The sequence below is a fragment of the Pempheris klunzingeri genome, chromosome 7, assembly GCF_042242105.1.
Source record: "Pempheris klunzingeri isolate RE-2024b chromosome 7, fPemKlu1.hap1, whole genome shotgun sequence".
NCBI classification, from domain to species: Eukaryota; Metazoa; Chordata; class Actinopteri; order Acropomatiformes; family Pempheridae; genus Pempheris; species Pempheris klunzingeri.
In genome coordinates this window covers 11888490-11912605 of record NC_092018.1, presented here as the reverse complement: position 1 = coordinate 11912605, position 24116 = coordinate 11888490, and the positions used below count along the sequence as shown (strand labels likewise).

Below are 24116 nucleotides of genomic sequence, written 5' to 3'. Positions count from 1 at the left end.
AAATTCAAATGATGTATTTTGCCAAACAAACAGTACTAAACACAAAGATATTTAGTTTAAGATTGCATTAAGAGGAGAAAAGCTGACTCTAAAGTAAATGCATTTTTGCTTGATATATTACTTAAAAGCACATTCACAAGTACTGTTAGAAAGGTCGAAGACGAAGATGAACCTCTTGCGTTTCCACGCTATACAGAACTGGATATCACAGCGCTTTGCCTCTCAGGGTGTAATGTCAAACCAATCTTGATTTATTCAGCAGGTGGTTCTGTTGCCTTCCAATCCACCTCTCACTCTGGGCTTCTCTGCCGTCAGCTGTGTTTCAATACAGGCGAGCAGGCTGCTTCTATAGATGGAGCTGCCAAACAACCTCAGCGCTTGACAGGAGAGGAACTACCTGATCGTCTCTGAAAAGGCATGATTCCTACCATTGATGAAACATGAGTGCATTGTGTTGTAATTGTTTTTCCGTCTCACCATTCAGGCAACTCTGTCATCGAAAAAAGCAGTGTCCAACCTTTTCAGTTCCAATTAGGAGCCATATATTAAAATGACAATCAATCCTGGCTGAAGAGGCCTGATCAAACAGGCTGTTTGGCTTTGACTTGACAGTAGTTGAAAATCTCAAATGAATCAGATCGTTAAAATTTCTGCTTAAGAGACTAGCTTACTATTTTGTTTCTTCATTTGATTATTGCATTGCTGTGTTGGGTGTGATTGTCGATGAATTCAGACCCTCCATCATAGTTGAAACAGTTTCCCAATGTTCAGTTATTCGCATCCTTGAGTTTATTGGCCCCAGTGCCCTATAAACAGCTCAACTGATTAACCAGTCAGTGCCAAGAGAACACTACAAACACATGGACGGTGGTGGTTTGTAAGAGGACTAACTAGTTCCTCTTTTTGACAGACTGATAAGTGGACTAGCTGACCTGTAATGTTAAGCCTGAAACTAGGTTTAGTGTGCGTGTGTGTGTGTGTGTGTGTGTCTGTGTGTGAGACCTCATGTGATAGAATGAGGATTTCAGGGTTAAAGTGGAACCACTGAGAGCTGCCAAGGTGCTATTTAAGGAATAAGAAAGCCACAAAATGATTTAAAACATGCAGTCACACACTTTAAAAAAAAACGTGATCCCTGTAATGACTGTCTCCTTAAAACGGCCTTTTGAAAAAATAACAACCAGAAAATGAAAATGTCTTCACTCCAGCTTCTCTGTGTCTGTGAGGACATTTGGTTATCATTAAGATGAAAGCAAACACACACACACACACTTGTTAATTCCACCTTTCATCTCAACCTTTCTCCACTCTGTCCTGGGCTGAATGAGTTATCGTTTAGTGTCTAACAAACAGCATCACTAAATTGCAGTGATCCTCAAACCCAGGGTTGGGACCCCCGAGGGGGTCATGAGATGATGAAAAACAGCTAGTAATGCCAAATACTGCCTTAAACATTTGTGATACATGATTTAATCCTAAAATGAATGAAGGAAAATGACAAAAAAAGATATTTATAATGCCACTGTTTACCATTCAATGCAGCACATAAGGGGGCATGTGAATAGGAGCTGCATAGGAGCTTAATTTTTATGCATCACTGGGAGACTGACAAGACATATATGGAAATATAGAAAGGGAAACTACATTATAGATAGAAGCTACTAAGACAAGCAGTTTTTTGTTTGTTTTAAGGTATTGTGCAAGAAGGACGTTGTATCTGGTGGTGGTTTAAAGCTATGTATTAAAAAAAAACATGTATTCGCACTTCACATACACTTGCCTTTTGTACTACATTTGTGAGGAGCTTCCTTTTTCGTACCCTTAAATGAAACCCTTAATTACTAAATGGGCTCTTTTTATTTAAGAGAAGTAATTTAGCTCTCATAAGGATGCAAGCACAATACGTGCATGCACATTGCACACACACTCGCTCACACATGCACGTACACTCTCACACACACTAGAGATCAATATAGCCCCAGAGCAGTGTTGAGTACTGGATCTAACCCACATAATCATCTGTAATCTCTGACATCAAATCCTGCAGAGACACATTGGAGGGCTGACAACATGCCTTCATCAGCTCAGAGCATTTAATAGCCACCCCCACTTTCCGCACACATACAAAGCACTGCCAGGTTCAGACGCTAAAAAGGAGAATTGCAACCATGAACCATAACCACTCAGGCAGATAGCCATGAAAGGTATTTTCCATTTGTTTAAACATAGGTTGGGTGTACAAAGGAGCACAGGATGAGTGGTGTACCTTAACTCAGAAACATTTATGTCACAGTTTATCAGATGAACTGCACATGAATAAAACTGTATACTGTAGCTGAAGTGCAGGCAAGGTAAGAGAAGCAACTTGCAGGCCAATGTTTGACAGAGGCTGTGCCATTGTTAGTCTAGGTCTACACTATTCAGACAGGCTTAGGAGAACTGGGCTCTTACAGTATTACAAGCCTCAAGTTAGCATCATGTTGACCGTAATGTAGCCTGCTCATCTTGTAAACAGCTTAACTAGGTACTGGTGGCTCCACATATTACCATGAGAAATCACACGACTGCTCATGACCACACTCTTGCTTAACTCGATGTACTTGGCTGGGTAGTAAGCATAGAAGCACTTAGGCCTGTATTCCTCTGAGGTTGCATATACTGCCAATTGTATATTTTGAAGTAAGCAAACAAAGCAGTCATCACTGGGGATTTCTGGCGTTGTTTTCTTTCCATGCTAAAATGTCCCCCACTCATCCTTTTTGGATTCCCCCCTCATTTCCCTTTCTTTTGATGTGAGGGAAAGTTTCTTTGTCTCCACTTCACCTGAGCAGACTGAATTCATGCTTTCTCTCTTCTTTTACCAGTGTGTTTTAGCACAGGGGAACTTAAGTCTGAGAGTGATTGTGCACAGGACAAGCCCAGACCCAGGACCTGGGCCTGCTGAACAACATGCAGCTCGCCTTCAGCAAAGATCTGCATGACGTCACACTCAGCTGAGGACAAAGCCCACTGGTTTCTCCCAGACAGAGAGGTGGGGGGTGGCTGTCAAAGCAACGCAAGGACAAGCAAGGGAGAGAAAAAAATGTAGACTTGCTGATGGAATTTGCTGCAGAAGTGTGTGTATATATGTGTATATGTGCATGTGTGTTTGTATGCAGAAATCTTCTATTTACATACATGTGAGACAGCTAATGGAGTCATGCATGCGCGTGTGCTGTATGGGTGATGTAGAGTGGATGCGACTGCATATACACGTGTGCCTAATGTGTATGTCAATGCTATCATGCCCTTCTCGTCAAGACAAGGGGGGCAGTGCATTGCAGCTGAGGATAATAACACTGTAAGAACTGACTCTACCTGAGCACTTTATATATTTTATATATACTGTAACATGAGTTTAGGGTCAAGATAAATGCACCCTTCACTGAATGATGCAATGCAACTTCCAAGTGCAATGCAAGGGAACAATATGCCCATTGCACTCAGTGCTATCCTCTCTCCTGTGAGCTTTACAGTGATCATCATTACTCCACCCCTGAGCTACGGTCATAATCTCACAGATATATGCCAGTGCTGGCTGAGCCATCCTTCTTGCACAGCCCTCTTATGCACAATGCCAGGAGGGCATGAGTGTGCAGTTATGACAAAATGAAAATATTTACACACTCATTTTGATGAGACACACCCATGACGGTGATTCATACATTGGGGTTTCTATTACTGGTGGTCCCTGACCACCGCAGATTGCATGCACATACGCACACACACATGAAGAAAGAGTGAGGAAGGCAGACAAAGCAGGGGAACGCCCCCTACACCCTGCAAGATACTGTACTGTCAGGTCATCAGCTGGCTAGGCTGAACTCCAGTCATTCTTTGCCCACATTTAAACATTAGTTAATTTTTAAAAAATGCTGAAGGTGACCATCTGATTGCTCAGAGAGCAAACGTTTAGCTGAAATCATCCAGAAACCACTGAATAATGTAGTCCTTTGTACATTTCTCATACTTAGCTATCTGTCTTTGAGGTTCACACAATGCAGAAGATGAAAAGGGAGCTAGCTAGCCAAATTTGAAGATTTTGAAGCCTACTCACCTTACATAAAAAAAGGAGGACTCAAGAGGAAAAACACTGCCTGGCAGGCTGAACTGACGCGTCCCTGTCGTCTGGGAGTTTGGCCTTTTTGTTATCTCTCAGCCGTGTTGACTGCTGCGTTGTCCGATTCCAAGCAGCTAACGTAAGAGGGAGAAAATCACTTCGAAGCTAAAATCCGTTAGCAACCTTAGCTTAGATGTCTGATGGGTGAAACAATCGGTCAGTTTCAGTCTCGTCCTCCTACTCTGTCTTGCCACATAGCTCGCTTGTTGGCTGACTACGACCCTTCCTCCCTGTGCCTGTCTTTTTTTGTGCTCGCAGATGTTTTCGTTGTTTCAAGCGTTCAACAGAAATTCCTCTCCTGTCCCTTTAAGCAACAACGTTTCCGGGGTTTGCTGGTTTATATATAGAGGGCGGGGCTTCACGGCCAGCTGAGCGCCTGTCATTTAAGCCATTGGTCACTTAGATTCCGCTTGACCAATCAGGACACAGGAATTACGCCTCCTTTAAAATCATGTAGAATTATTCAAAAATACCGCTCCCTGATTGGATTATGGATTAAATCAAGAAACGCCCAGTACACGTGCTTTTTCTCTCCTCCCATTCTTCAGTGCCAAGGATGGCTGTGGTGCTGGATCTCTGGTTGTCAATTGAGCCTCTAATAATTCACAGAAAACAACAAACTACGACCTGATATCAAAGCAAATATCATACAGTTACACGTCACTGATATCAACATGTGGTAAATTTAATTACGGTTTACAGTTTAATTCGCATTCAAATATACACACTTCTTGGCTTTGTAGTGAATCAGCCATAGCCATGTTGTCACAGAGCTAAGAATAGATCAGCTACACGTTGTATCCCCATATTGCCTTGCAGCTGCACTGAGCTCCACGCCCATCTACCCAGAGAACACTGGGGCATGATTATACTTTGCTCTGCCGAGGAGGCCTGTGCAGATAAAAGAAAGGCCTACTAAAAGCTCACGGGGTGGAATATGGGATACTGCATTCAAAGCACTTGGGCATTCATCCGTCTCTGTGCTGATGCTCCCCTTTGGCAATGCAACCACTGCATATTATACACACTGAGACTCACAGCAAAGTCACTTTTCCACATTTATGTTTATGCTGAATTATACAGTACATTGCAGGAAATTAGAACCAAATCATCATATCATTATTATCATTTGATATCAAGGATTGCAATATTCTGCATTTTCAAAATGAGTCCTCATCATGAATGAATTGAAGAGCAGCAGTAGTGAAGTACACATGCAGATAAATCCCTTTGTGCCATGGTGGAAAAAAAATGCCATTTCAAGCATCATGGATGAGCTGTTTTGTGCTCACAATTTAGAATTTAGCAACACATAGAACACTTAAGACAGTCTTGGTTGTGTCCTCCCACCCACATTTGTTTGAGACATCCCATTATGGAAATGTTTAATGTGTTACCTCACCATCTTAATTTAACTTCAAGAGACAGAGATGTTCCTGAGGCTTGACTCATAGACACTTCCACCAACTAGCTTCCCCTTTTCTATAAGAATGGTTTGTAAAATCTAGTTTTAGAGAGCAGTGAATCTAACAAAATTGATTCAACTGAGACAAAAGATATATGAAAGACTATTTGACCTTTTCTAATTGCTTTCACACATTTTATCTCAAAGTGACAAACATTTACAAATGCGGCTTTTTCCAGCAAATCCCATCACATCTCATGATCTGAAATGGGGGATGACAGTTGATCATTTGGAGTAGAGGTTCACTACAAGAAAGTGCTGTCTTACTTACCACACAAAACACACAAACATTCTGAAAGATGGATAACACAGATCACACTTCTACCATGTACCTCAATGCTGGCTTCAAAAGATTGCCTGCATGTCAACTCTTCTCTTATCACACAGCAGTTGCCTTTGTTAGCTCAGTGGCTGACGCCCCCTGCTGTTCACTCATCAGAACACTCATGTTGTTCTCCAACCTCTAAAAACTGAAGTATAACCCCCGACTTGCTGATCAGAGTCCTGGACTTGTTGGGAGAATCTGGGCGGGAAAAGTACATCAATGAGAGTTTTCTCTCTGGTGTCGTTGATTAAGGTCACTGACACTGATTACATGGCGCAGGTCAGTGGCTAATTTATTTTGGTTTAAATCTTTGAGTGCGCAGCAGGGTGTTTGTTCACTGAGCGTGCACGTTTCAAATTGCACAAATAAAAATGCAATTATCTGAGGTAACCAAGATAAATACATTCAGTGGACACTGCTTTAAATACATGGTTATTATTTCTTAATTAATATATAATCACTAGTATGTCAATTATGTCATGAGTAAGACTACATACAATTTCACGCTCTCACACACGCACGATTGTTTGGCTAACAGCAGGGTAATCTAGTCAGCCTGGGCATTTCAGCCAAGTACAACTCAGAAACATAGTACAAAACTTTATTCGAACGATACACATCCCGTCACTCGCGAATTTCTGCACACCCTTCTCAGTTTTAAGTGTTGTCAGAATTTGTCGGCAGTCTGTTGGATTTTGCTTTCTTTGACGCTTCTGTGCTGTGCTCCCTCTTCCTCTTCTGTCTGCTCTTCTGACCTTCCTCTTGTCTGAATTGGTGCCTGTTGAAAAGAAGTCACATTTGCATGCAGAGACCGGAGAAGTTAATATACAGTACTGTGCAAAAGTTTTAGGCAGGTGTGAAGAAATGCTGTAAAGTACGAATGCTTTCAAAACTATAAAATGTAATTGTTCTTCTTTATGCTGAAGATAGTTCCTGATGACACTGGCTGTATGCTTGGGGTCGTTGTCCCGATGCAGAATAAATTTGGGGCCAATCAGATGCTTCCCTGATGATACGACATGATGGATAAGTATCTGCCGGTATTTCTAAGCACTGAGGACACCATTAATCCTGACCAAAATCCCAAACTGAATTTGCAGAAATGCAGACCCAATTTTGCAAGGAACCTCTACCATACTTCACTGTTGCCAGCAGACACTCATTATTGTAGCGCTCTCCAGCCCTTCAGTGAACAAACTGCCTTCTGCTACAGCCAAATATTAATATGTTAATGTGTTTTTCCTAGCTCAGCTCTCATTCCTCTGTCCACACAAATAAACACAAGGAACATCAACCCTCAAATTAAGGCCTGTATGTGTGTGAAATGTATGAAATGAAACGAAGTGTCCTGGTTTATAACAATCATATACTCGTCTGAACAGTGCTGATCTCACCTGGATTGCCACCGTCGGCCACTGTTCCACACTCTACCGAAGGAAGGAAGCCAGTTGGCATCTGTGTGGGAGCTGTGATCAAAATTGGCTCCCACTCGGTTCGGTGGAAGCTTCCTCAGCTTCTCTTGCTCCTCTGGCAAAAGCAGATGAGGCCATTTTGAATATACTATAGGTTTTCATTGCTTTTTTTTTTTTTTCCCATAAGTGAACATAGATGTCATCTTTTACCAGTAAGACAGCATACGAGTAAGATCAGAGACCAATATGCTGATACTGCTTGAGTGCTGAATGAGTTGCTGTGATTTCACATGACAGTGAAGCAATACAGAAGATATAATAAATCACTGCTCACTGGTTGCCACAAATGATGTGACAACAATCAATAAAACATAATTGCTCACAGAAATCATCATCATCAAGGCTCGAACATTCTTACTCTGTTTGAGGAAGTCTTGGAGCGATGGGCCGATCTCCGAATGTGCTGACGCTCCGGAGGTTCCCTCCAGAGGATCGTCCTGGAGCCAAGGAGGGACGGCGCCTATGACACACAGAGAACACTCTTCATCGATAACACACAAGCTTTGAAAAGCATGAAAAAGGTCCCTGAAGGATGCGATGTCATGTTTTGGGAAGAACGCTTATCCTCAGTCACAAGCGGCTACGAAATGTTACTATAAGCACAAAATATACATCAAACAAATGCATCAAATCCAGATTAGAGACTGATTTGGAAAACAGATGGAATGAATGTAAAAGCTAAGCTGAATTTAGCAAAGTAAGGATTTTCAGACATAGCTATGGTATATATATTTTTTTACAGTACCATTAATAGTAATAATTAGAAACTGTTGTTTTGTGAAAACTTCTAAAAATGCACACATATATAGCAGCGGCACTGCAGGGCCTTGTATGAGGCAACTGTATGAAGCGTTGTCTGGTAACAGCAATGGTGACAACATAAGATACATCAGTTATTATCATCAAAACCCAGTTGATCAGTGGTTCTATATCAGTGGGCACACAAAAGAAATACAAAATAATCTGAATCATTTTATGTTTGTATTGAATTTATACATAATAAAAATAATAATAATATGAAGTAAGCTTCAACTCAACTTGTCAAAAGTAGCGTGCTACAAAGTTTTCCTGTTGTCTGACCTCCATTTTAGCCTTGACATTTCTGTAGATACTTAACCATTACATAAATTCATATATCACTTTACCTGTATGCACATTTCCACTGTTTGATGAATCCTGTAACAGAGACAACAAACTGATCAACTGAGGTGAAGGCATTTGTATGAAAAAAATGAATCAACAAAAACAATTAATTATTAAACTTAAACACTTTGAATAAGAGCCGTCCGTTTACCTGATAACCTATGAAAGTCAGGCCTTGTCCTGTTGCAGCCAATGGTACTTCGACCATGGAGTCGACAAAGCTGCTCCCCGCCTGCTGGTCTGCTCCCTTAGATGTAAACTGACAGCTGTTCCCAAGGCAACAAGATGAGCTTCAAACCAACAAAAGTCAAATCGAGTGCTGTTGATGATGCAATGCGGGAAAGATTAAAAATGTCAGAGGTAGACACAGTGTTACCTGACAACGTCCTCTGCAGACACATCTGTGCCGTTGGGTCCACTGAAAGACTCCGACTCTGCGTCACGCTGATATTGATTCAGGAAAAGCCAACAGTGGTTCATAGAGGAAGTCTGAGCACTAATCGTGCTTCATCTCAGCTTTTATCATCACACACTACACCGCCATTTGTTTACCCCTTCCAACTTCAATCCATTTTCACCTTCTCCATCTCAGTTTGCAACTAACATGCTTTTTTAAATTTTACCTGATCATGATGAGGAAAAGCCATCCTAGCCATCAATATTTTCAAAGTTAAAGAAGATCTCCAGAGGATCGTTGGTTTCTTACTTTGGCAGTAAATAATTTAGCCCGGAGAATGGTGATATTTCCCATCTTACATGCAACTGAAACTGAAAAACAACAGTCAAGGCCACAGTGATGGATACTGCCACTGCATCCCTGGAAAACAAACCTCTAAAAGAGACTGAAGGACCTCTTGACGCTGCCTCTCCTGGGCCCGGATGTGATCAGCTTGCTGCAGCCATGACAGGACAAACAAAAGAATTATAGCTGTAGATTCTTAGTCTTTTTAAGTTGTCATCAAGGCTAATCTGGATTTCATTAACAAAAGAAAAAGAAGAAGAAGAAAAAGAAAAGCGTTACCTGTTTTATGAATTCATCCTCCTTCTCCACAAATGATTCCAATGCCTTTGTCACCTCAGCTTTAAACCTGGACAAAGAAAACAAACAATGTTTCTTGCAGATAATATTTTATGTTATGAACAAACTTTATCAATATAGACTTCTGGCTCACCGGGCCTACCTTTCCGTCTCTTCCTCTGTGATGAGGACCTTGTCTCTAAACTTTGGGTCAGCCTTATTGTCCCACCAGAACTTGTGAGTATTCTTTCTGTGTTCTGGGCTGAAAGCAGACACGTTTAGAAAGTCAAAACGAGAGCAGTTTATCACAAAAGAATCACATGGACAGAAGCAGGAGTATGAGAATTTTGTCACATGCGCAGACGTTCAACAAATATATGTATCATTAGTTTAGGCAACATGAGCTGCATCTATATCTTAGCATAAGCACAAAATAGGCTTGTCAAAAGATCTTTGGCTGGTCATATACTACGTAAGGGATAGATGTGCTGTCACTACAAACAACATAAGTGCTTTGTTTTTTCTGTTTGCTGACACTGTTTAAACCCTAGGGTGCTCTGTGTCGAACATCCTTTGGTTGTATTGGGTGGACGTGAAGCACGGCACCAATGAAAACTAATGAATCTAAATAAAAGTTAATCAAATAACACCTACGTGGCCATATGCTCCAACAATCCTCCGTACAGCACAGTCATGTTGCCGTCCGTGACATTTCTTTCGATTTCAAGCCCGCAGCAGTAGCACCAGAATGTCTCCTTGTGCTGGGTGCAATCAAACTTTTCGACTTGGGGTTTTTTAAGTGTTCGACGAGCTTCTTTCACCTAGGAGGCAGTGGAGGGAATCAACACAGAAAACACACTAATTACAACGGATGCAGTCTAATAAAACAGCCTTGTGATAAATTCTAACCTTGAGGATATTTTGGAGGCAGGAGTTTGTGTGGTGTTGTTAAATTATCTTGGATCGTATCTACAGGTACTGCTAATACTTTTTTTTCCCACCTCGTTTTATATTCTAAATAATGAAGTTAAACAAACTGGCAATTCGTTCTAATCAGGCTGGCAGCACCAGCTCATAAACTGAGAAGTAAAAAACAAGGAATTCAGGTAATTAGAGAAATCAACAAGCCATATATATTATCATTATTCATTATTCATTATTATTCAGGCATTATTGTGGCCTGCTAAACAGGAAGCCATAGTGGGTTCTATACAATACTTCATTATATAATCAGAATAAATGGATAGCGGAATGAATAATAAATCTGTGTCTATGTGAAGTACATACACAGTACAATAATAACAACATACCATGACAGAGTGTATTTTATAGAAACAAAAGAGAACATAGTGTCGAAGTACATAATATAAAAGGTAAATAAACAACAAATAGAATTAGTATAAAGTGACATGTGTAAAATGATTGCATTGTTATAAACTGCTATATGATTTGATACTAAAGTTATTGTCAAATAAGACAAAGGCTTGACAAAAAAAAAAACCAAAAACATGAGCACAAAATACTCTAAACGCAAGAATCCGTTGACATTAACCTTCTTACCTTTTCTAAGAATTTCAGAAGAACCACTCTCAGTTTGCTTTGATGGTTTTTTCCGAAGATATGCGCCTTCCCTGTGAATGTTGTTTGCTGACATATGGCGCAGTAATATGAACCCATTTAGACATTTAATGTGTATCAACTCCAACATATATTCTAAAGCAGAATTAAGTTAAAACCAAACATATCGGCTCTTTTTAGAGTCATATTTCCTCATCCGTATACTCGGGTCGAAAGCTAACACGGGCTAGAAAGACAGCTACAGGAAATGGTACGGTCTGGAAATGCTTCCCCCCGCAAAGAGGTTCATGGAATGAACGTTCCCACTTTTTAACTGCATCAGGTGAACGAATTGTAGGGATATCAGGTGCTACTTTTTCAACCTGTAGTTTTGAACTTTAACCTTTAGCTTATTTAGGACTATTATTATGCAAAATATATGAATTATACCCTTGAATCTCCACTTTTCTGTGCCTTGAAATGGAAAGAGCCACGTTTGGTTACAGATAAATGTGAGCAGAGTTTCGACTTCACTGGTCTTCTGCTCTAAAAGTATCCAATTTTGCAGATTTTCTGTCCTTTTTTTCCTCCTCTCAAGAAGCCTAAAGAAGATATACTGTTGGTTATACTTGAATATAATTTTTATTACAAATAGGTGTGTTTATTGGAGCATAGACTCCAGCACAGCCAGTCCCATGCTGCTGTTTCTCATAACAGTCTTCTACTTTTTATACTTTATAATAATAACTTTTTATATCTTTGTAAGCAAGGCTGCTTTCCTCTCTCCCTCCCTCCCAAGATGATATGCAAATGAGATACTTTCCCACAGGCACACAAGATTCACCGTGACTCATAACCATAATTTCCCAAATCAGGTAAAATCTTTGCTTCACAGTGAGTGCACAGTAGTACAATAAGCTGAGAGCCAAGATCACAAAGAGCAATGCATGTAAAAACAATAAAAGGTTCAACCTTGTTACATGTATTGCTCTGTATCATTCATTCTAATATTGCTGTCATACTTTGTTGCTTTTATAACAGGTTTTATGTGTATGTGCCTTATATACATCTCATTATTTTATGTTGTTTTTATCTTTTATCCTTTAAATTCACACAAGTGTATCAAGTGTATCTGCACAATCCGAGTGACTATAAACATATTCTTCCACCACTGCTTATTTTTTGTTTGTTTGTTTTAATGTAAAATTATTATCTGCGAATTAGCACATCAAGGTTGTCAGTTCAAAGTTGAAGTTTAGAAAAGATACTAGAGTTATTTGTGGAGTGAAAAGAGGTAGATGTATTTTCTTGCTACTGATATTAGACACGCAAGTTTTGAATAAAACGCCCTCAGTTGAAAGCGGAACGAAAAGCTCCAGCACTGTAACTGTCGAAACTTTAATGTGTGACACCGAGCGGAAGTAAACAACACAGACGCTAGTAGCCTTTGGCATTTTTGAGCTACATGTCTTGAGTTAGCCAGAAAGTGATATTGTAGTCGCGGTGCTGCTAAATGCTTTATTTGTAATTAATTAAGCAACAATGTCTTCAGTGTTTTTGAGGGAGTTTATCAACGAGCGACTTACTGTTGCTGCTGAAGAAATATTCGGAGTTTTTACAAAAACTATCGTCGAGTACGAAGAAGAGCTCCATCGTCAGCGCAGCCTGCTGGATATCGTTTTGAAACCTGAAGTAAAATTAAACAGGATAGGTTTGTGAAACTTAGTAGTTTCAATTAAATAAAACATTGCTTTTCAGGGATGTGCTGGGAGTGAAAGTGGTCTTTAGACTGTCCAACCAAACACCCAGACAGCCCACACCACATATCATGACGATGATCACTGAAATGAATTTATTTAACAGTAACTTTGGTGAAATTAATGTAAAGTAGAACAAATGTAACATGTCGTTCTTTGGAGGAGGCTAGAAGGAGCCAGTAAGGTGAAGGTGGCAAGAATCCCTGTGTCCATTTATATAATAATAATAATAAACATATATCCTGCCTCGTTAAATTTACAGTTTAGCAACTTCTGCACCAAAGATTTTGACACTTTCCATGAAGGTGGAAACTAAAAAACTTGTCTTGGCTGATTTTGGCCTCTTAAAATAATAAAAGTTAGGGTGTCACTGCTCACTCTACTGGTGTCCACTGCTAAGTATTATTTGATATAATAGTATAGTATTTATATAGTATTAATGTATTGATTGATTATATATTGTCAGTATATTCACATCATTTCATATAATAACGTACCATATATCACTTCTACAATATGTATCTCCACTGAACATTACAGCAGTTAAAGAAATACACAGCCGACATTTATGTTTGTAGGTGTTATTTCTTTGTTAAATGTTTGTGCGAGGAAAATGGATGACAGAGGGGATTATTCTGGAATCTGTAAATTACAAACTTGTCAATATTCTTAACCATTTGTTCATAATAATGAGTTTCTGTAGCGTGTCAGCCTTTCCTGAATGTCCCACCTCAGCCTGGTTTGTGGCACTGATGTGACGGTATGGACTTTATGAAAAACTCAACATGTGTCAATAAAAGCCACCAGATATAGCTATAAAGCTGAGCTAGGCTGAGTTTACTGAGTGGTAACAGTGCAAAATGAATAATATTTTTAAAATTTGGTTGCATCAGCCTCATGGGACTTGTGCGTGTCTGCAGCACAGCACTTAGTTATTTTGATGTAGGCGTGGATTGAGGTCATGTATATTTTGCCTAACATCAGCTCCAATTGTCAAGCAGCCCACTGGGAAAATGGTCAGTCTGTCATTGGTGTTAATTTCCTCACGTCTGCATTTTTTTCTTTACCATCACAGAAGCTTCATATTTCTTTTGTCTTGTGTCCCTCCAGAGCTCCCACAGCTACATGTCAGTATAAAGGAGAAGGCTCTCACTGACCAGCGGCTCTGTTTTCAGGAGAGGAACTCCAGTCTGGATCAAGAGGACCCAGAAACTCCACAGATTAAAGAGGAACAGGATGAACATTGCACCAGTGTAGAAGGAGGGCAGCTTGTACTGAAGCAGGAAACTGATACCTTTATGTTCACTCCTGCTCACGAGGACAGTGACCACAGTGAAGATCAGTTTCTGTACTTGAATCCTGATGCTACATTAAGTGTGCCAGAGCAAGAGTCTGTGGTCCGCTTACCAGCTAAAAGCTTTGTGGTATCAGAAACAAACGCTGACCAGCAGCTCTCCTTTTACAACTTTCATGTAGCTGAGAGCCGAGATCAGAAAGTAGGCACGCATGGAGACTCAGGATCAACTACAGATGCAGAGCCACAACAGAAGAAGAGACACCACAAAAGCAAAAGTCACACCAGCAAAGTGTACAATTCTACCATTTCAGAGATCAACCAAAATACTCTCACATATAAAACGTCTTTCAAATGTGACACATGTGGCAAAGCTTTCCAACAGAAGTCAAGACTGCAGAGACACATGAGTGTTCACACAGGTGAGAAGCCATACCTTTGCAAGACATGCGGGAAAGCATTCGGTTACATGTCGGTATTGAAAACTCATATAAGAACCCACACGGGTGAAAAGCCTTACATGTGCAAAACGTGTGGAAAAAGATTCAGTTCGACATCAGATTTGAAAATTCACATGAGGATCCACACTGGGGAGAAGCCGTATTTTTGCCACACCTGTGGGAAAACATTCAGTCAGGCATCGACACTGAGCGTTCATTCAAGGATCCACACAGGCGAGAAGCCTTATTGTTGTGAAATATGCGGGAAGCGGTTCCGAAGCGGAAGTACCCTGTTGGTCCACGTGAGGATCCACACGGGCGAGAAGCCATACACTTGCAGAACATGTGGGAGAACGTACAGGCTCAGTGGTGACTTGATAGTCCACATGAGAAGCCACACAGGCGAGAGGCCGTACGCTTGTAAGACCTGTGGGAAAACATACTTGAGTGCGTCTCATCTGTCGAAGCATATAAAATCGCATACATCTCTGTAGCTGAATGTACAGTCGTATGAAAAAGTTTGGGCACCCCTGACAATTTCCATTATTTTCATTTCTAAATCATGAGGTGTTTGGATCAGCAATTTCATTTTGATTTATCAAATAACTGATGGACACAGTAATATTTCAGTAGTGAAATGAGTTTTATTGGATTAACAGAAAATGTGCAATATGCATCAAAACAAAATTAGACAGGTGCATAAATTTGGGCACCCCAACAGAAAAATCACATCAATATTTGATAGAGCCTCCTTTTGCCAAAATAACAGCCTCTAGACGGTTCCTATAGCCCCTAATCAGTGTCTGGATTCTGGATGAAGGTATTTTCGACCATTCCTCCTTACAAAACATCTCCAGTTCAGTTCGGTTTGATGGTTGCCGAGCATGGACAGCCCGCTTCAAATCATCCCACAGATTTTCAATAATATTCAGGTCTGGGGACTGGGATGGCCATTCCAGAGCATTGTACTTGTTCCTCTGCATGAATTCCTGAGTAGATTTTGAGCAGTGTTTTGGGTCGTTGTCTTGTTGAAATATCCAGCCCCGGTGTAACTTCAACTTTGTGACTGATTCTTGAACATTATTCTCAAGAATCTGCTGATATTGAGTGGAATTCATGCGATCCTCAACTTTAACAAGATTCCCAGTACCAGCACTGGCCACACAACCCCACAGCATGATGGAACCTCCACCAAATTTTACTGTGGGTAGCAAGTGTTTTTCTTGGAATGCTGTCTTCTTTTGCCACCATGCATAACGCCCCTTGTTATGACCAAATAACTCAATCTTTGTTTCATCAGTCCACAGCACCTTATTCCAAAATGAAGCTGGCTTGTTCAAATGTGCTTTTGCATACCTCAAGCGACTCTGTTTGTGGCGTGTGTGCAGAAAAGGCTTCTTCCGCATCACTCTCCCATACAGCTTCTCCTTGTGCAAAGTGCGTTGAATTGTTGAACGATGCATAGTGACACCATCTGCAGCAAGATGATGTTGTAGGTCTTTGGAGGTGGTCTGTGGGTTGTCTTTGACCATTCTCACCATCCTTCGCCTTTGCCTCTCTGATATTTTTCTTGGCCTGCCACTTCTGGCCTTAACAACAACTGTGCCTGTGGTCTTCCATTTCCTCACTATGTTCCTCACAGTGGAAACTGACAGCTGAAATCGCTGAGATAGCTTTTTGTAGCCTTCCCCTAAACCTTAACATTGAACAATCTTTGTTTTCAGGTCATTTGAGAGTTGTTTTGAGGCCCCCATGTTGCCACTCTTCAGAGGAGATTCAAAGAGAAGAACATCTTGCAATTGGCCACCTTAAATACCTTTTTCTCATGATTGGATGCACCTGTCCATGAAGTTCAAGGCTTAATGAGCTCACCAAACGAATTTTATGTTCCAATTTATCAGTGCTAAGTAGTTACAGGTATTCAAATCAGCAAAATGACAAGGGTGCCCAAATTTTTGCACAGCCTATTTTTCACATCTGATACAATTTCATACAACTTAATATTGCTACACTAAAAATCTTTGTCTGGAAAATACCCCATTACTTAGCTTTTATTAGAAAATGAATGGCATGCCACTGTGATCGTTTTCTGTGCAGACAGAGTAAATTATTATGCAGCCTCAGAGGGGTGCCTAAACTTTTTCATACGACTGTATACAATATCGCAATGGGAAGTATCTCGGTGCAATGAGGCAACAATGTCAACAATGCCCATGACTGTGCTACTCGTATATCTGGGAGCATCGGCATGTCTTTGAAACAATCCTAACCTCACAAACATTTGAAAAAAAACTTTTTTGCACAGTGAGTTCATAGTTCTTACAGTTTACTATTTTTATAGACTACTTCAGTTATTGTGAACTCTTTGGAGAACCTGAGAAACCTTCTAGTTGTGTTGGCTCACTTATGTTGTAATCCTGCCAAATGTTTGTAACATGCCATTTAAGTTTGTACTTGTATTTATTTTGTAATTGCATCAACTTGAGGTCGTCGTTGTTTAGTGTTTAAGAGGTGACAGCGGTGAGTAGTAATAGTAATGAATACAGTGATTAGAGCCCAAAGGAACGTGGGCAACAAAATGCTGTTTTTCAACAAACAAAAAATATTTGTTAATGATAATGTGAGACAATCAGATTCATGCCATGAAGTCGAACACTGTAAGCAAATTCTGTACACGAAGGCTGCTGGTGGCTGTGACTGACATCAAAAGTGAATGTAGTTTTAGGAAACAGCAGCTCTTTTCAGAAGTGTTTTAACGTTGCAGCTCTCTGGCTGGAGGTGAGTAGATGTCCCAGAGCCAAAGAGTGACCACGACCGGCATGGTGGAGCAGACGGAGAGGCATTACGTGTGCTTCATCTGTGGGAAAAGTGTCCAAATTAGGACAGAGTTGTAACTGCACAAATACAAACAGGCGAAAACCCTTAGAGCTGCAACTAGTGCAAGAAGAAGTTTGTTTCCAGCTCATCTGTGTTTAAGCATCTTCGAGCGCACACGGGTGAGAAACCTTACGAATGTCGTCTGTGTGGGAAAAGATTTAATGTCAGCACACCATTGGAAGTCCACTACAGAATCCACATGGGTGAAAGGCCAAATAAATGTAAGACGTGTGAGAGAGCTTTCGCCACCTGCTCAAACCTGAAGAAGCACATGGCTTTACATATTTAAGGTGGTAGTGGACGTGTTGGATGCTGTCACAGTATGCAAAAAGTTACCAGAAGCCACAATAAAAGGGTTGTATGCTATTAGATTTATTTTTTTTTGTCAAACTGAATGTTGTGGTGAATAAAATTCACACGTTGCTTCCATTTTCGGGCATATTGTGTTAATTTCCTCTTTTATAAATGCATTTATGAAATTTGGGGTTTTAGCTTCAGTTTGGTTTACATGCAACTATTAAAAAGAAATCCCACAAGGTGGGTTATTTCTTTGAATTAATCCCAATGCTTTACAGCTTGCTGTGTTTACATTTGACTACATTTAGGTTAACAAAAAATTGAAGAAAGTCTCCAGCTTTTCTCCCACATTATTTCATTCCTGGATCCACTTTAGACCAAACAGTGACCACCTCCTTTTTCGTGACTCTCACAGAGCCAAAGACTGTTTTTGTTTATGTAGAACTGAAGAATGCAAAATCAATATTCCTACTTGAAATTGTAATGTATTGATCTGAATAAAGTTAAAAAAAACAAAAAACAAACTTCTCCCATGTGCCTTCTGAGGCTGCACACTCCGGGACAGTAGGGGGCAGTGTGAGCTACACAGGTTGTTTACTTTGTTTACTTCTAAACATCCAACGCGGAAGTCAAACTTGAACGTGAGGACGCAACTCTTGTCAGCTCCAAGAGTTTGAGGAAGTTTTGGAGAGTTGAAGTATCTCTTCAGTCTTAATTAAACAATGTCTTCAGTCCAAAGTATGAGGCAGTTTGTCTGCGATCGACTAACTGCGGCTGCTCAAGAAATACTGGGAGCCTTTGAAAAGAAAATAGGAGATTACGAGGCAGAAATCAGTCATCAACGCAGACTGCTGGATTCCGTTTTATCTCCTGAGATAAAGTTACATCGGACAGGTTGGGAGAAAAAAAACGTTTACATTATAGTTAAATATTTAGTCATGTCGAGTCTCACCTTCCAGACAGAGCAGTTTGATAGAGGTGACTACAACAGAGTGTTTGGTTTCGAGGCAATAGTGCTGTCATGGGTTAATTACAGTTGTGTATAGCAAAAGGCCAAGGTGTGTCCAAATTGTTACTTCAATGCGCCCTTCTGTAATTAGATACTGTTGCATGCCACATGCCACATGCCACACACCAGATGCACATGCGGAAGTCACCGCTGCACCTCGTCCCCCAGGACCCCCTGAGCGCCAATAAAACACGTGACTGAAACTGACTGATCAATAACAAGCAACGGTGGGAAAATACTAAGTATATTTACTCAAGTGCTGCATTTGAGTAAAAATTTGAGGGACAGAGTTTGTGATGTTGAATTAAAATTTTTCTGATAAACTTAAGGATTCCTTTATGGGTCATAAAGCTCATATGAGCTCAGCATAAAGCTCATGAAAAGTTCACTTAGTTCACAAACATATGAGGATCTAGACTATGATGCATGATGCTATGATGCTGTAGATTAAACTACCAAACTGTATAAAAGTAGTAAAAATAGCACAATCTTAAACAACTATAGCAGTAAAGTGCAGCGTACATATTAATGCACAAGTAAAATTCATCCAAAAACATCATACAAGATAGTAAAACACTGACAGGGACCAATACTTTTCATATTTAAACTAAAATACGGATAAGACTAATGTATATTTACGCAATTAGGATTCTAAATGCTGAACTATTACTTGTATTGGAGTATTTTTACATTGTGGTATTGCTACTCTTAGATCTGAGTTCTTCTTCCACCACTGGCAGTAAGTTAGGAATTGTTGAATTCAGGCATTAAGGTTTATTGACATACTGACAAAGACCATGTACTATCAGTTTTCTGAATGAATAAAAACACCTGGCCTGCGATATATGTTTTCATTATTGATTATACAGCACATAATTTCCTCTGTTAATCAGGTATTTGGTCTATTAGAAAATAGTGTCGTCTCCCAATTGCTTGTTTCTTCCAATCGAAAGTTCAGATCCTAAAGGTATTCAGTTTATCTCCATAGAAGACTGAAAAAAAAGGCAAATATTCACATTCGAGAGGCTGGAATAACTGTATTTTTGCTTAAGAATTGTACAATTGTAACCCTAAGAATAGAAGTTAGTAAAACTGTGGGTACCATGTGTTGCCTTCTTATTCCTTGGTAGGGGAACTGCTGTACACAGCGCTGTTTGTCATAGGCTTTATTATACATAATTGATAATGATATATATACAGCATTTCATCAATGTCCCATTTTTGTGTCCTTCCCTGTAGAGCTGACACACGGTATCCAGAAGACGAGCTCCCGTTTGGTCCCACCAGATCCTCCACCAGTTAAAGAGGAGCACGAGGAAATGTGCATCAGTCTGCGACAGCAGCTTGCACTGCAAAAAAAGGCTGATGCCTCTTTGCTGACTCCAGTTTGTGTGGGAAGTACCCACAGGGATCAGTCTCAGCCTTTGGACCCTGACCAAACTCCGAGTGCAGTGAATAAAGATCCTCAATCCAGTATCTCGGACAAAGATAAATTATGTGGATCTGACGGGGAGAGTTCTGCAGCATCAGCACCAAACAGTGACCACCAGCCCCCCTCTCATAACTCTCATGCACCTGAGAGCCAAGATCATGAACCTTGTAACCATGGAAGTGCCACACCAACCGGACATATTGAGTCAATATCTGATAACGAAAGATATGATGAGGGCACAACATCAGCCATGATTAGTGAGCAAACATCAGATGACAAAGACAACGATGGGAACACGTCTGTCACAAGCACTGAGCGAACATCAAATAAGAAAAGCAATGATGAGAACACAGCATCAAGCAGTAGTACCGACCTTCCACCAAACAGAGAACATAACAATGAGAACCCAACATCAAGTGGAAATACTGAGCCAACACTAGTCAAGAAGGATAATGTGGAGAACACAATATCAGTCACATGTGCTGAGACAACGTCACAAAACAAATGTAATGATGCAAACACAAAATCAAATGGAGGAACTGAGCCATTAGCAAAAAAGCTTCCTGATAGTGAAAAATCATTAGCTACAAATACTGAGCCAGTGTCACAGAATAAATCCAGCACTGAGACCACAACATCGGCTAGAGGCAGTGAGCTAACGCCAAATGAGAACCCACCGTCAAATGCAAATAGTGAGCCAGCCCTAAATAAGGAAAGCCAAGATGGGAGACCAACCTCACCTGGAAGTGTTGAGCCAACTCCAAATAAAACATACAATGAAACAACAACACATCAGAAATATAATGATGTGAACGCAACATCAAACGGCGATACTGAGCCAACGGCAACTAAGAAATGCAGCAATAGGAATAAAACATCAACCCATAGTACTGAGCTGACAGCTAATGGTGAGAACACAACAACAACATCAGCGAAAAGGCCTAAACCAGCACCACAAACAAAATGTGACAAGAAGACCACACATAAGAAGAAGAAACATGGCGATGGGAGTGTAACTTCGCCCAAAACTACTGAGCTAACGCCTAATGAGAAACATGATGACGAGAGCTCTAAATCAAAAAGAAATAGTGAGCGAATGCCCAAAAAGAAAAGCGGGCACAATAGCAGACCAAACTCAGCTGGAAGCGTTGAGCCAACATCAAATAAGAAACCAACCAAAGAGAAGACAGCATCACCTCAAAGTCCTGATGCAACATCAAATAGGAATTCCAATGTTGGGAAAACAACATCCACTGGAAGTACTGAGCCAACAGCTAAAGAGAATTTGAACAGTGAGGACACATCAGCTAAAAGTACTGAACCAACACAAAGCAAGAAACCCAAAGATGGAAAAATAACATCGACTTCAGGTAGTAAGCAAACACAAAAGAAGAAACGTCACGATGGGAGCAAAACATCCACCAGAGGTAACGAGTCAACACCAAATAAGAAACCAAGTGATGGAAACACCAGAAACAAGGAGTCGACATCACGCAAGAGACAAAACAATGGGAGCGCAACGCCACACGGAAGCACTGACCCAACACCAAGCAAGAGACGCAAGGATGAGACTGCAGCCTCACCCAGAAGGACAGGGGGGACAGAAAGTCAGCATAACAACGAGGGTTCAAGCACTAGACCGCTGCCAAATAAAAAAGATAAGAAGACATCAGGTGCTCGCTCCCAGGATGATGACAACCCTTACAAGTGTGACAGGTGCGGTAAAGTGATGACTAATTTCAAAAACTACAAATTTCATATGAAATCCCACACGGTTGAAAAGAGCTTCAAATGCAACACTTGTGGGATGTTGTTCAGGGAGAGTTGGGATTTGAACAAACACGTTGTAATTCACTCCATTGAGAAGCCTTTCCGGTGCAAGGTTTGCGGAAACGGATTCAACCGGCGCTACAATCTCGACCTGCATCTTCGGGTGCACACGGGGGAAAAGCCGTACAAATGCGACACCTGCGATAAGAGCTTCAGCTCGTGTGCGAACATGAAGAAGCACATGAGAATTCACACGGGCGAGAAGCCCTACACCTGCGGCGACTGCGGGAAGGAGTTTGCAGATTCGTCGTCTTTCAAAAATCACCAGCGAGTGCACTCGGGGGAAAAGCCTTTCAGGTGTTCCCACTGCAAGAAACGATTTGCCACCAGCACGACCTTGAAAAGGCACACCAGGACACACACAGGTGAAAAGCCATATCACTGCAGCTTGTGTGAGAAGGTGTTCGGCCATAGTTCAGAACTGAAAGAACACATGAGGGTACATACCGGGGAGAAGCCCTATGAATGCAGTACTTGTGGGGAACAGTTCTCCACCTGGACAAAACTTAACAAACACAAGCATGAACACACAAGTGATGAACAAAGCTCCGGTTCTTAAAAACATTCCTATTTACATGGTGTATAACTATGAGAAAAATTAATTGCACTAAAGTGGAACTGCTGATGATATTTTAATTTAACATTTTAAATTCTCCACCAATTAAGCACTCATGTAACACTATTGTAAAATTAAAAAAACATTACACATTACCCACAGTGCAACTCAGCCGCACACAGTTCAGCCATGCTAGTACAGGCTAATGATGTAGCCTTAAAAAGTTGGTGGAGTTCTCTTAACTTTTGATTTTTTTTAAATTTATTTTTTGGTTTTTACGTCATGGTTGGAGATTTGGTGAGAGTTTGTTGCTTCATGTACAAGCGAGAATATGAAATACATTCCAGGAAGGCCGGTTTGACTAGTAAATGAGTCACATGCTTATGAGGCGCCACTACACTGCATGGAGGTTCAGATTTTGGCACTGACAATCATTTTACCTGCAATCTGAATCTAAAGAGTGGATTCACACTCTTACAAAGCGGTCTACATGAAATGGGAGCTTGCATGTATTTGACCGGCTCTTTGCGTAATGAAGTCGCATTGTGTTGCAGCCAAAGATGTTGTAGCTTAAACTTATTTACAGGTCAATCCTGTAATTTTTTTGAGTGGTCTCATTAAAATCCACGAGTGGGCTGTGACTTTGCATGCAGTGTTTATGCTGTCCTTATCCCTGGCTTCTCATGATGGTGACTCAAAATGAACACTGTATACTGTGTATGAATATTTGGGCTTCAGTTGAAGCAAATGCACAAATTGTTGTTGTTACAATATTTTAGTATCTGGCTTTTACCAAAGGTCTGAATGAGGGGGAATCTTGCTTGAAATAGAAAATCAGGGTGATCTGGAGGAATCTGCTGCCTTCTTCCAGAGCTGCAGCTATTTATTAATCTGTGGAACAGAGGGTGTTTTTTTTAGGGAAATTGTTGAAAACCTGTAAATATTTTTGAATACTTGGGTTTAGGTTTTCATGAGGCATCTAGAAACTGTGAAGGACTCTGATGGAGCTGAGCTACACGGACGTCAGAATCAGTTAGTAATCTCACAGTTTTGGAGCTTGTGAACTGTTACACCACTTGTTTAAATAAATAATTCAAATGTGTTAATGCGGTGTATCATTGTTTTAATCAGAGGTCATGTTATTGATTGTACTGGACAGATGGGGGGGGGGGAATAAACTGCTTCTTTGTTGGCTAAATGCCTCAGTGCCTTGACACCAGAGATGTTGGCTCCACAATCTTTTAACTCACGAGGAATAGCTAGAGCTGTGAATGTGCACCACCCGGCCCACTTTCCCGATTCCCTTATGCACACACGTACACACTCACATTTTATCTATCTCTACATATTTCCCCCCTCTTCTCTGTTATATATACACACACAATCGAAGACCCACTCACTGCAAAATATTATTGTAGTGCATACGTTGCTATCGGATACCAAAAGAAGTGCATATGCATGTTTACAGTTTCATGGGGTATACAA

General features: G+C 40.6%; 2 protein-coding genes across 4 annotated transcripts; one reads left to right on the top strand and one right to left on the bottom strand.

The window, feature by feature from the left end:
- Positions 1 to 6536: 6536 nt before the first annotated feature.
- On the bottom strand, positions 6537 to 11391 carry cenatac (centrosomal AT-AC splicing factor). 2 transcript variants are annotated; one of them, XM_070833588.1, is made up of 11 exons: positions 11143 to 11391; positions 10237 to 10403; positions 9746 to 9844; positions 9586 to 9652; positions 9395 to 9457; positions 8941 to 9008; positions 8716 to 8854; positions 8567 to 8597; positions 7780 to 7881; positions 7344 to 7476; positions 6537 to 6727 (listed from the first exon to the last, which is right to left on the bottom strand). In XM_070833588.1, exons 1-11 carry the CDS (start codon positions 11257 to 11259, stop codon positions 6607 to 6609), a joined length of 1107 nt encoding a protein of 368 aa, XP_070689689.1. In that variant the 5' UTR covers positions 11260 to 11391; the 3' UTR covers positions 6537 to 6606. The 2 variants fall into 2 exon arrangements, with proteins under 2 accessions (XP_070689689.1, XP_070689690.1); XM_070833589.1 differs by having other exon boundaries at positions 8716 to 8830.
- A 1307-nt stretch (positions 11392 to 12698) lies between these two features.
- LOC139203733 (zinc finger protein ZFP2-like) lies at positions 12699 to 22653 on the top strand. Of its 2 annotated transcripts, XM_070833587.1 has the most exons (3): positions 12699 to 12831; positions 14007 to 15042; positions 22031 to 22653. In XM_070833587.1, exons 2-3 carry the CDS (start codon positions 14195 to 14197, stop codon positions 22632 to 22634), a joined length of 1452 nt encoding a protein of 483 aa, XP_070689688.1. In that variant the 5' UTR covers positions 12699 to 12831; positions 14007 to 14194; the 3' UTR covers positions 22635 to 22653. The 2 variants fall into 2 exon arrangements, with proteins under 2 accessions (XP_070689688.1, XP_070689687.1); XM_070833586.1 differs by lacking the exons at positions 12699 to 12831; positions 14007 to 15042 and adding an exon at positions 20649 to 20724 and having other exon boundaries at positions 20782 to 22653.
- The last annotated feature ends 1463 nt before the right edge of the window (positions 22654 to 24116 follow it).

Bases quoted from the DNA above. Each gene is read 5' to 3' on its own strand.
- cenatac (XM_070833588.1), bottom strand. From the start codon at position 11,259: ATGGGTTCATATTACTGCGCCATATGTCAGCAAACAACATTCACAGGG. The intron at 10,404-11,142 runs GTAAGAAGGTTA...ACTGCCTCCTAG, and splicing joins TTCTGAAATTCTTAGAAAAG to GTGAAAGAAGCTCGTCGAAC. The intron at 8,855-8,940 runs GTAACACTGTGT...GTTGGTTTGAAG, and splicing joins TCTGCAGAGGACGTTGTCAG to CTCATCTTGTTGCCTTGGGA.
- LOC139203733 (XM_070833587.1), top strand. From the start codon at position 14,195: ATGTTCACTCCTGCTCACGAGGACAGTGACCACAGTGAAGATCAGTTT. The intron at 15,043-22,030 runs GTACGCTTGTAA...GGTTGAAAAGAG, and splicing joins AGCCACACAGGCGAGAGGCC to CTTCAAATGCAACACTTGTG.